The sequence below is a fragment of the Ranitomeya variabilis genome, chromosome 4 (genome assembly GCF_051348905.1).
Source record: "Ranitomeya variabilis isolate aRanVar5 chromosome 4, aRanVar5.hap1, whole genome shotgun sequence".
Lineage (NCBI taxonomy): Eukaryota > Metazoa > Chordata > Amphibia > Anura > Dendrobatidae > Ranitomeya > Ranitomeya variabilis.
Window position 1 is genome coordinate 717,425,902 of NC_135235.1, and position 13,061 is coordinate 717,438,962.

The 13,061-nt window shown below is 44.9% G+C and overlaps 1 protein-coding gene across 1 annotated transcript in view; it reads left to right on the forward strand.

The window, feature by feature from the left end:
* The first annotated feature begins 716 nt into the window (after positions 1 to 716).
* The window catches only part of LOC143766605 (uncharacterized), a 41,339-nt gene continuing 28,994 nt past the window's right edge, over positions 717 to 13,061 (forward strand). Inside the window, exons 1-6 of the mRNA XM_077254407.1 lie at positions 717 to 804; positions 4,024 to 4,165; positions 5,288 to 5,467; positions 5,558 to 5,681; positions 5,765 to 5,853; positions 6,040 to 6,130. Of these exons, the coding sequence (XP_077110522.1) occupies positions 4,085 to 4,165; positions 5,288 to 5,467; positions 5,558 to 5,681; positions 5,765 to 5,853; positions 6,040 to 6,130 (565 nt within the window). The 5' untranslated portion in view covers positions 717 to 804; positions 4,024 to 4,084. The remainder of the gene's footprint in view (positions 805 to 4,023; positions 4,166 to 5,287; positions 5,468 to 5,557; positions 5,682 to 5,764; positions 5,854 to 6,039; positions 6,131 to 13,061) is intronic.

Genomic DNA, 13,061 nt, shown 5'->3' on the forward strand with positions numbered 1-13,061 from the left:
TCTTTTGTAAAGAAGAAAGACGGGGGTTTAAGCCCATGCCTAGATTTCCGCAAACTTAGTAAGATCACGGTCCGGAATCCATATCCGCTCCCTCTCATCCCGGACTTCTTTAGTCAGATTGTAGGAGCAAAATGGTTTTCTAAACTGAATCTCCGGGGGTGTATAATCTCATTCGTATTAAAGAGGGGGATGAGTGGAAAACAGCTTTCAATACTGGTGTATACAGACAGGAGATTCTCTAACACACACCTTACTCTTGGAAGTCCCAGACACAATCACACCTTTCCCAGAATCCCCTGGGGCTGAGCTAACCACTCCCTGTCTGCTATAACCATTTTAACCGCTATAGTCGCTGGATTATTCTAAATCAACACTGCAGCTTCTATCTGTCACACTTTCTTGCGATGTAGTTAGTCTTTACCCAATCATCGATACTGAGGTATCAGTTGCAGGTCTACAGCAATTATTCAGCAGAAATTTTTAGGTATAGCCATTAATATCCTGCTCCAAAGTAATTATTTTTCTTTTAATGGCTCCTATTATCTACCAAAACAGGGCACCTCAATGGGGGCGGCCTTGTCCCCATTCATTGTAAACATCTATGTGTCATATTGAGAAGAGCAATATAGCTTCTCTGGTTCCAACCCCTTTTCCACCCATCATGTGACCCCTGACTCCTCCCCTCCTGTGACCTCATCACAGGTCCTGTGCGCACAGAACAGCCATATATGTGGTGTGCGGCTCTGCGGGGGAAGGTCGGTGCTGGAGAGTCCCCATTATTCATTGCTTCCAGCCGTCTAGCAGGTCAGTCCTAGTTTGGGGGAGCTGTCCCGGGCGTTCAGGGCAACGTCCTGACCCTCACTCTGTGCCTGTAAGTCGCCTCCTCTCCTCTCCAGCTCACTGTGTTTAGTGCTCACTAGTTCCTTCTCTGACTGGTGGAAGGCCGGCAGCTCTGTGCTGTAATTAACTTATTCTTCACTTTTCTTCACGTCTGGGCCCTGGTGCTCAAACACACAACTTCTTGTACTGGTACATACTGATACATTTCTATATACCAGTGTATTCCTATGTACCTGCATTCCAGAGCTGAAGTAGCTCCATATAGTATAATACACTCCCCATTATTATTATTTTTTAATTATTATTATTATTATTATTATTATTATTATAATACATATTTATAGCGCCATTTATTCCATGTCGCTTTACATGTGAACGGGGCAAATATAGACAAGTACAATAAACATGAGTGAAACAAGGCACACACAAGTACAGGAGGAGAGAGGACCCTGCCTGCGAGGGCTCACAGTCCCCATAGCCCTCCATATAGTATAATATATTCCCCATAGTCCTCCACATATTAAAATACACTCCTCAGTCCTCCATATAGTATTATACACTTCCCATAGTCCTCCATATAGTATAATACACTCCTCATAGTCCTCCATATAGTATAATACACTCCCCATAGTCCTCCATATATTAAAATACACTCCTCAGTCCTTCATATACTATAATACACTCCCCATAGTCCTCCATATAGTATAATATATTCCCCATAGTCCTCCATATATTAAAATGCACTGCTCAGTCTCCCATATATTAAAATACACTCCTCAGTCCTTCTTATAGTATAATACACTCCCCATAGTCCTCCATATAGTATAATATATTCCCCATAGTCCTCCATATATTAAAATACACTGCTCAGTCCTCCATATATTAAAATACACTCCTCAGTCCTCCATATAGTATTATACACTTCCCATAGTCCTCCATATAGTATAATACACTCCTCATAGTCCTCCATATAGTATAATACACTCCCCATAGTCCTCCATATATTAAAATACAGTGCTCAGTCCTCCATATATTAAAATACACTCCTCAGTCCTCCATATAGAATTATACACTTCCCATAGTCCTCCAAGTAGTATAATACACTCCTCTTAGTCCTCCACATATTAAAATACACTGCTCAGTCCTCCATATAGTATAATACACTCCTCATAGTCCTCCATATAGTGTAATACACTCCCCATAGTCCCCCATATATAAAAATACACTGCTCAGTCCTCCATATAGTATTATACACTTCCCATAGTCCTCCATATAGTATAATACACTCCTCTTAGTCCTCCATATATTAAAATACACTGCTCAGTCCTCCATATAGTATAATACATTCCTCATAGTCCTCCATATTGTATAATACACTCCCCATAGTCCTCCATATATTAAAATACACTACTCAGTCCTCCATATATTAAAATACACTCCTCAGCCCTCCATATAGTATAATGCACTTCCCATAGTCCTCCATATAGTATAATACACTCCTCATAGTCCTCCATATAGTGTAATGCACTCCTCATAGTGCTCCATATAGCATAATGCACTGCCATAGTCATCCATGTAGTACAATTCACTTCCCATAGTATAATGCACCCCATAGTCCTTCATATAGTATAATGTATTCCCCATAGTCCTCAATACAGTGTAATGCAGCCCACATATAGTATAATGCAGCCACCCCATAGAGCATAATGCAGCCACCCCCACAGAGTATAATGCAGCCACCCCCACAGAGTATAATGCAGCCACCCCACAAAGTATAATGCAGCCACTCCACAAAATATAATGTAGCCCCCTCAGACCATAATGCAGCCCCGCCATACAATATAATGTAATCCCCATTGATTATAATGCAGCCCCCATAGAACATAATGTAGCCCCCCATAGAATATAATACAGCCCACCTCTCCATAGAATATAATGTACCCCCATAGAATATAATACAGCCCATCTCCCCATATAATATAATGTACCCCCATAGAATATAATACAGCTTATCTCCCCGTAGAATATAATGTACCCCCACAGAATATAATACATCCCACCTCCCCACAGAATATAATGTACCCCCATAGAATATAATACAGCCCATCTCCCCATAAAATATAATGTACCCCCTTAGAATATAATACATCCCACCTCCACATAGAAAATAATGTACCCCCATAGAATATAATACAGCCCACCTCCCCATAGAATATAATGCACCCCCACAGAATATAACACAGCCCACCTTCCCATAGAATATAATGTACCCCCATAGAATCTAATACAGCCCACCTCCGAATAGAATATATTGTAGCACCCCACAGAATATAATACAGCCCACCTCCCATAGAATATAATGTACCCCACAGTCCAGTACTCACTGATATTAAAAATAACAATCCTCACCTCTTCTCTTGCTCTGTGCTGCTCCAGGCTCGGCTCCAGTCTCAGATGCTGCACTGCCCGGAGGTGCACACAACGGATGTGCGATGAAGTGACATCATCATGCACCTGCTGTGTCAGAGCCAGAGGAGAATGATGGGAGAGGGAGCGTCATCTGACGTTCTCTCCTCCATCATTGCTTTAAACTGTAACAGCTTCATAGATGCTGGTATAGTTCAATGCGTCGGAGGCTGGGGGTTTCGGCACTGGCAGCAGGCGGGCCCCCCTGACCCACGGGCCCCATAGTGGCTGTGTTCCGCTATTAGTGGCACACCACTGACTGGGGGTCCTTGGGGGAGCGGGGGCCCTAGGCAGCTGCCTGGTCTGCCTGCCGCTAACGCTGGCCCTGGTAGTGCTTGACATCACCCTATTGGGGAGGGTGCCTTTTAAACTAAATGTGTCCCAGCTATTGGCTGAGTCATTTTACTATGTGCGAAAGCTGCCTCTTAAGGACACGGGATCCTGGTGCGCACACACAGAAAAGGAAACGGAACACACTGGGGACCACGCTTCATGGCTGGGGCAGTGAATATGCCGGCTTCCCTGCATGGAGGGACAGGAAAACGGTGTCGCTGCATGGAGGGAGAGGGAAGACCATGAAGAGGTGCCTGTAGTGGTGTTACAACTCTACATTTTAGGTTATTGCTATCAACTAGCAGCACCAACCCAGTAATGTGTTGGTTTTTTTTTCATAGTATTTTGTATTGTTTTACATAATCTCACCTTCTTTTCTTTCAGGTTCCTGATACATTTTATCTTTTACATTGATATCTACTACAAAATCTGCCCTGACCCTTCAATGATGGATATGGACAAAGACAAGATGGCGGAGAGGATATTACAGCTCACCCTAGAGATCCTCTTCCAGCTTACTGGAGAGGTGAGAGATTCTGATGACGTGACAGTACATTGTAATGCAGGTGTCTGGATGCAACAAGTAGAGATCAAGAGGCGGGAAACAGCCAGGGGTTGATAAAATGCTATTTATATACCACAGTAACTTTTAAACAATTAGTGTTAGTAGCTATGTAATTTTACAGTAGAGGGAATACAAAAAGTATAGCATAAACAAAAAAGTCTTTCACTAGTTAACGTTTGTGTTCTTTTCACAAAGGTTGTGCACCCAGTCTTGAGAGTCACAATGTGAATTCTCACTCAAAGCTCTGGCCCTACTGGGGGTGACCACGTTTTCTCGCTAGGAAGCAAGTCTCTGCCTCGCGTAGTCTATTAAAGCCCATTGAGCCTCCCACGCCTCAACCAGCCCTCTCCCAACCTGTACACCTAATCCTAGCTGATCCCGGTACTGTTGATGATAGCTGGATGTGATGACCCTACTCTCTTGCACAGTTCCTCCGCAATTGCAGGGGTGCCTCTCCTGTTGCAGTCTCTGTATGGGTCTTCTCAGCTTGACCATCGGCGGAAGTCTCTCAGGCTCAAGGCGGAGAGGACTGGGCGTCAGCTCATGACGGACGTAGTCGGGCCTTGGAGACCAGCACAGGGGGTAGTTTCTGGCTCTTATTAGTGTAAACCATTCTTGAGGATATCTTCTGAGAAATCCAGACCTTGCCAGACAGTTACTGACATTTGGGTGGCATAAACTCCCTTCTGAGGCCTGCAAAGTTGGTCTCAGTTGTGTCTCTGGAGCACGTCTGCCACGCTTCCTTACCTGGTGCCAAATATCCTTGTGGATGGGCACGCAGGGTTTTTATACCTACCAGGGAAGTCTTTCCTGTTGGTTACCCGATCCAGTCAAGCACACAAGATCACACCCCCTGCAAACTTTCCAGAATACTTTGGTTCCACTTGATTTTGGCTGTGTGGCAGATGGCAACCTCTCCTCATCAATGACACCTCCTGCAAGAGTTCTCCAGATACTGTATGTCATGGCTTCTTTTTACAACAGCATTATTATCTATGGGAATAACAGATGGACAGAACTGGAGAGGTGAGGACTCTGGAAATGTCTGTAGTGAGATTTATTAATGTGTCTCTCCATAACCAGGATTGCACAGTAGTGAAGAAGACCTCTAGTGAGCGCTGTCAGGACCCTGTGTCTGAGGGATGGGGAAGACCCCTGAGCCCAATCACAGTGCCTCCACATCACCCCCTGAAACGTGAGGACATCAATGACCAGAAGATCCTTGAACTTCTCTACAAGATGATTGAGCTGCTGACTGGAGAGGTGACTCTGCTGGGAATGCTGGGACATTATACATTATACAGTAATGCTATGAAGGGATCTTGTGGATGACCGTATAATTGTATGTGTCAGGTTCCTATAAGGTGTCAAGATATCTCCGTTTATTTCTCCATGGAGGAGTGGGAGTACTTAGAAGGACACAAATATCTGTACAAGGACGTCTTGATGGAGGTTCCCCAGCCCCTCACATCACCAGGTAATAGACAGGACTAAATACACATGGGCTATAATTATCTGTATGTAAAGAATGAATTCAGTCCCTGTATATGTTTCCTCCAGATCTATCCAGTGAGAGGACAACACCAGAGAGATGTCCCCATCCTCTTCTTCCACAGGACTGTAAACAAGAAGTTCCTCAGGATCATCAGGTAGATGGAGAAAAGGTGTCATGAGATTTGTCATGAGATGTGAAGGTCTTGTGCTCAGTCTTGTTTTATCCACTAGTATTATATGTTTTATTCTTGTGTAATGAGAGCAGAGGAGATGGCAGGATTAGAGCTGACCATAGATGTGACTTCTCCATCTGTCTGTGACTTTTATAATATTTATTTCAGGGAGAAGATCTGACCCATATTAATACTACAGAGACATATGTGAGGGGTGATGAGCGGTGTAAAGAGGCGATTCCTACATATGGCTACCCAGGTAAGTAGTAACCACTAAATGTAGAGAAGTCACAGATTCTACTGTAATTATATGTTGAATTTCTAGCGGCCGTGGAAGGACATTCAAGTGAGAAGCCAAACTGTTTTGAGGTCAACCTGAAATATGTTCTCATTTCAGAAAAGGATTTAGAAGTAGGGTCTGGTAATATTCTACTCAAAACTGGGTAACAACTTAACTCCAGTTATTACTGTCATGACTCTGGATGGGCTATCCTGGTCAAGTCTGGGATAAATTAGTCCGCCTCTTTTTGGTTCTGGGGCGGCTATTTAATGCTGGTGGTTCCTGGGTCCTGAGTCCGTGATACTTCTGTGTACTCGGTTTGAGGTATCTGACCCAGGTTATTCATCTGTAATCGTTGTGCCTCTGTGCGTGTGTGCTTTGCTGTGTATGACCCGGTTTGTCCCCTAACTACTGCCCCTGTTTTCTGCTTGGTACTTCTCTGTCTGTCCTGGCTTTCTGACCCCTTGGCTTGTCTCTGAATACACTGCTGTTTTGCCCCTTGGTACCTCGTTCCCATCTAGCTCCCGACCCTCGGCTTGTCCTTTGACCACGTATCTGTCTTTGTGATCTGTGTCCTGCATTCTTTGCAAACCCCCCATTCTCGCGCAGTAGCTCCGCCCCATCATCCCTGCAGTGATCACGTGACCAGCCTAGCTCAGTTCCTGTGTGCACTGCGTGCCTCATTCCTTCCACTCCTTGAGCTTCCGCTAGCGCCCCCTAGGCTGCCTGTGACACTAGGCAGTATCATTACATTATCACCGACCAAAGCATTAAAGGGGATTCTGCACATTTTTTTCCTTTTTTTCTCTCTCTGATATGGATCTGCTACATGCTGGTTCGGGGTGTCTCCTCTCTGTCTGGAAATATGGATGGGGCTGTCTCAGATGTTTTCTTTTCCTCTCCTGAACCCTCTGTCAAACTACCGGATGCCTTTTCTGGGGATAAAAGTAAATTCAGTGTCTTTAGGGAGACTTGCAATTTATTGTTTTCCCTGCGTCCTTGGTCTTCGGTGGATGAGAGTCAAAGGGTGGGGATAGTGATAACTTTGTTACGTGAGGGGCCACAGTCTTGGGCTTTCTCCTTGTTCCCTAACTCCCCTGAGAGATTGTCTGTGGATTGGTTTTTCGAGGCCTTGGGTCTCATCATTTACGATGAAGCTGATCGAGTGAGATTGGCTTGAGGACACGATTACGTGTTTCACTCAGGGGAAGTTCTCTGCCAAGTGGTACTGTTCTGTGTACAGGCGGTGGGCACCATAAGTGTCTTGGAATGACTCGGCACCAAAAGGGACTGTCCGAGCATTTAAAGGATGCGCTAGCTTTCCATCCACCACCCGATTCTCTGGAAGAAGCTATGACACAGACTGTTCGTATGGACCGTAGGCTGCGAGAGAGGGGAGTGGTGCATCGTGAGGCTCCTTTGTTACCAATTAAGCCCGAACCCCTATCATCGCTTGAGCCCATCGAGGTCTGGACGAGATCTGAATCTGATCATGCGCCACCCCCAGCGGCCATTTTCCCGGAGGCCACCGCATCGCAGCAATGGAGCTGCCGGTGCCTCCGGGCTTTGAGGAAATGCCGGAGGAGCGGCACAAAGAGGAGCCGCCGCCGCTCACCAGCACAGAAACCCCACGCTGCCACAATGAGGTAATAGGGGGATACTCCACTCACACTTTCCTGTGAGACGCCCCCTCTCTTCGTCATCGGGACCACTTTCCCCCCACCCACCATAAGCACATTGGTCTGCACCCGGCGTATAAGACGACCCCCGACTTTTAAGAAGATTTTCAGGGGTTAAAAAGTAATCTTATATGCCGGAAAATACCGTACATATCTGAAAGTCTCCACAAGGGACGTATCCACCCTTCTGTGTCTCCTGTTGCTGCAGGACTCTTTTTTGTAAAAAAAAAAAAAAAAAAAAAGACAGTGGCCTCCGCCCATGCCTTGACTTTCGGGAACTTAATATGTATCCGCTTCCACTCATTCCCGATTTGTGTAATCAATTGTCTGGGGCCAAATGTTTTTCTAAGCTGGATTTGTGGAGGGGCACGTAACCGGATTCAGGTATGGGAGGGGAATGAGTGGAAGATTGCGTTCCTCACTTCTGAAGGTTTATTTGAAAATTTAGTTATGCCGTTTGATTTGACCAATGCTCCTGCGGTCTTCCAAAACTTCATCAATTTTGTGTTCTCTGATTTTATTGGGCAGTTTGTGGTTATCTTCTTAGATGACATTCTGGTTTATTCATCCGATAAGCAGGCCCATGTTTGTCATCTTATCGGACAGTTCTCCTGAGACTCAGGGAGAACCTTCTTTTCACTAAGTTGGAGAAATGCTAATTTTTTGTCCAGGAACTGTCTTTCTTGGGGTTCACTGTCTCTGGGGAGGAGTTTCGCATGGATCCTAAGAAAGTTCAGGCCATTGTACAGGGTGGGCCATTTATACGGATACACCTAAATAAAATGGGAATGGTTGGTGATATCAACTTCCTGTTTGTGGCACACTAGTATATGGGAGGGAGGAAACTATTTAAGATGGGTGGTGACCATGGCGGCCATTTTGAAGTCGGCCATTTTGGATCCAACTTATTTTTTTCCAATGGGAAGAGGGTCATGTGACACATCAAATTTACTGAGAATTTCACAAGAAAAACAATGGTATGCTTGGTTTTAACTTAACTTTATTCTTTCATGAGTTAGTTACAAGTTTCTCTTTGTTTTACATGTCGCAGAGGTTAACACATGAGAAGCGAATAGCAATTGTGTTATGTCTGGTGAATGCAGTACCTGGGTCATTGCAGCAGATTTTAATGCAAGACTCCCGTACGAGACCACCCGTCTCCCATACTACAGTTAGCAAACTGCTTGCCAAATTTCGTGAAACAGGTTCAGTGTTGGATTTGCCAAAATGTGGACGTTAGAAAACTGTCACTAATGAACAAACATCAGTGGCTGTCCTAGCTTCATTCAGCAAGAGCCCACAGCGTAGCACTCTCCCCATCCAGAAAAATGGTACACCTCCACATTATGGGTGTCAGGTCCAAGCATTCTTAAATGGACAGTTTCATGGAAAGTGGATTGGTCGTCGTGGGCCAGTTGAATGGCCACCAAGGTCTTCTGATCTGATTCCATTAGACTTTTATCTTTGGGGTCATCTGAAGGCAATTGTCTTTGCTGTGAAGATACAAGATGTGCAGCATCTGAAACAACGGATACTGGAAGCCTGTGCTAGCATTTCTTCTGCAGTGTTGCTATCAGTGTGTCAAGAGTGGGAGAAGAGGGTTGCATTGAAAATCCAACACAATGGGCAGCACTTTGAACAGATTTTATAAGTGGTCATAAACTTGTAAATAACTCATGAAAGAATAAAGTTACATTAAACCAAGCACACCATTGTTTTTCTTGTGAAATTCTCAATAAGTTTGATGTGTCACATGACCCTCTTCCCATTGGAAAAAAAGTTGGATCCAAAATGTCTGACTTCAAAAGGGCCACCATGGTCATCACCCATCTTGAAAAGTTTCCCCCACCTAAACTAATGTGCCACAAACAGGAAGTTGATATCACCAACCATTCCCATTTTTTTAGGTGTATCATATACCTTGCAGCCGCCCTTACTAAATAAGTTGACTGATATGGCGGTAGATGAGGGGATGGTGAACTGGATAAATGACTACCTGACGGACAGGCCGCCGTTTGTAAGGTTTGGGAGGTGGTATCTGGCAGTGTTGGAGCCCCTCAGGGTACAGTGTTGTCGCCCTTCCTCTTCACATTGTATACAGCTGACTTTCAGTATAAATCAGATCTCTTTCCCCAAAACAATTCTCAGATGACTCAGTGATTGTAGGGGCATTGTGGGTGACCGGGGGGAGGAGGAATATAGAAGGGTGGTTTTTGACTATGTGGATTGGTGCCAGACTGTCTAGAACTAAATGTGAAGAAAACCAAGGAGATGGTGGTGAGTTAGGCTAGGGTCACATTGCGTTAGGGCAATCCGTTAAAGCGCTAAGCGCTAGCGGATTGCGCTAACGCAATGTCTTTTTCGGGGTCGTGTTAAACGTCCCCGCTAGCGCAGATCCCCGATCTGCGAGAGCGGGGAACGGACCTCGGGCGCGCCGCGGACGCTGCAAGCAGCGTCCAAGGCGCGCTACAGAAGAACGGCACATCGCTAGCGCCCGCCCAATGTGGGCGGGCGATAGCGACGCGTTCACCATTAGAGGCAATGGCGGCGTTAACGGACTACGTTAACCCGCATTATGCCGCGGTGTAACGTAGTCCGTTTAACGCGGTCACCTTAACGCAATGTGACCCTAGCCTTATAGAAGGAAAAAGGATGATTACTTACCGATTGCTATTGCTGGCCAGGAGGTGGAGATGGTTGAGAGCTACAAATATTTGGGGGTTCACCTTGATGGCAAATTTGATTGGAGATATCATACGGAGAAGGTTTACAAGAAGGGAATGAGCAGACTGTACTTTCTACGGAAGCTCAGGTCGTTTAATGCGTGCAGGAAATTGCTCAAAATGTTTTACCAGCTCGTTGTGGCATGCGTCATCTTCTTTGCTATCATTTGCTGGGGCAGTAGTGTGCGAGTCACTGACGCTAATAAGCTCAACAAACTTATCAAGAAGGCCAGCACGGCTGTCGGCCTCCATCTTGACTCTTTTGAGGAGGTAGTGGAAGATAGGATTCAGATGAAGTGTAGGGCTATAATGATCAATAATACACACCCACTATACGAGCTGTTCTTGAAGCAGAAGAGCACATTCAGCAGTCGTCTAATCCTACTTAGGTGCAAGAAGGAGAAATTCAGGAAATCGTTTGTGCCTACTGCTATGGGGATATATAACAATTTCCTAAGGGTGAAAGACGACAATGACCTATGGCTGGTGCACTAATGGCAATGATCAGAGACTTAAGTACCTGCATTCACCCAAATTTGTTTGTTACATAATGTGGTTAGTCATGTGCAAGATATGTTTTTTTAACTCAAATAAAATTTTTTTATTTAGGATCATATGACAATTTACTTGTTACATTCTTATATTTCAATACAAAGTTTTCACCCCAAACTAAGCCCCCCCACTCCCAACTTAAACCACCTCCTCCCAAACAGACAGCCCACCTCTTTTATTAACTTAACCATCCGGACTATAAAGTTACTATCATCACATGTAAATCTGCATGCCTCATATTATGCATCCTTCTTTAATAGTGAACCTATCCCGTGACAAGCCACGGAGACCACAATTTATCAAAGGTTCCTAATTTCCCTCTTTTCTTATAAATCCCTTTTTCTAATGTTAGGCCCTGTTTTACATACTGAAGAAATTCCCTTCTTGTAGGCGGCTCATCCTTAATCTAATTTCGCGCTATTACCTTCCGGGCCATATACAGTAATCTGGCAATGGCAATCTTCAGGTTGTTATCCACTTCAATCTCATCCACACATCCCAGCAAGCACACCAACGGGTCTCTTGGCACCGTGCATTTGTACGCACTTTCCACTCGACTCAAAACCACTAACCAAAAAGCAGCCAGTCTCGGACATGTCCACATCATATGAAATATGTCAGCATCTGCGGACCTACACCTTGGGCATTCAGAGTCGTCACGCAAACCTGCCTTAAACAACACCTACGAAGATTTATAGCCTCTGTGTATCACATAGAGCTGTGAAAGCCTATATGGCTCACTCAGTGACAGCCTTGGGACCCACTCCAGCACCGATTCCCAAGTTTCATTCTCCATTGGGCCCACATCTCTCTCCCACTTAGCTCTTGCAGTGATCGGATATCCCAGAAGGTAAGTATGCAGCAAGTCTTTATAAAGAGTAGAAATAACTCCCTTAGTAGACCCCTCACCACAGATATATTCCAACACTATATCCCTTTGAATACTGACATTTCGGTCCCTATTCTGAGCTCCAAATGCGCGCCTCAACCGCAAATATTGATATTCCCCCTTAGGCCCAAGACCAAACTCTGCACGCAATCTGGAAAAGGATTTAAACTCCCCCTGCTCAATTATCTGATACACATATTGAATTCCCATGGTCTGCCATTCAGGTAATACCCCCAGTGCGACAAATTCCGGTAAGTTATTATTATGCCATATCAGGGAGAACCTGGTCAGACACTTAATCCCAGTCTACCCCACAGCTTACATATCAATAATATAGTGGGATACGATTTCCCCAAGGCCCCCAGGGATCCATCCTCTAGACACTGCACTACCGGTCTTCTGTTTGTAACTTTTTCCATCAGTTGCTGTACCGCACTGGACGATCCCTCATACGCCCAGCTGTTATGATCCTTAGTGGTTGAGGATCACAAATTACTCCAGCTAAGTAACAAACATAGGACTAGCTCTAGGGAGGTGGCAAACTGGACTGACCGCAAATCTGAACCTATCCAAACACACTAGAAGTAGCCGGTGAACGTGCCTAAAAATCCTAGACGTCTCGAGCCAGCCTGAGGAACTAACTACCCCTAGAGAGAAAGAAAGACCTCTCTTGCCTCCAGAGAAATAATCCCCAAAGATATAGAAGCCCCCAACAAATAATAACGGTGAGGTAAGAGGAAGGCACATACACAGGGGTGAAAGCAGATTCAGCAAATGAGGCCCACTAATACTAGATAGCAGAAAATAGAAAAGGGAATCTATGCGGTCAGTAAAAAACCCTTACAAAATATCCACTCTGAGATTTCAAGAACCCCCACACCAACTAACGGTGTGGGGGGAGAAACTCAGTCCCCTAGAGCAACCAGCAAGCGAGGAAATCACATTTTAGCAAGCTGGACAAGAAACATAATGAATGCTGATAATCAAAAAATGAACAAACAAAAACTTAGCTTGTCTTGGAGAGACTGGGAGCAAGGTAGTCACAAGGAATCTGAAGAGCACTGAAT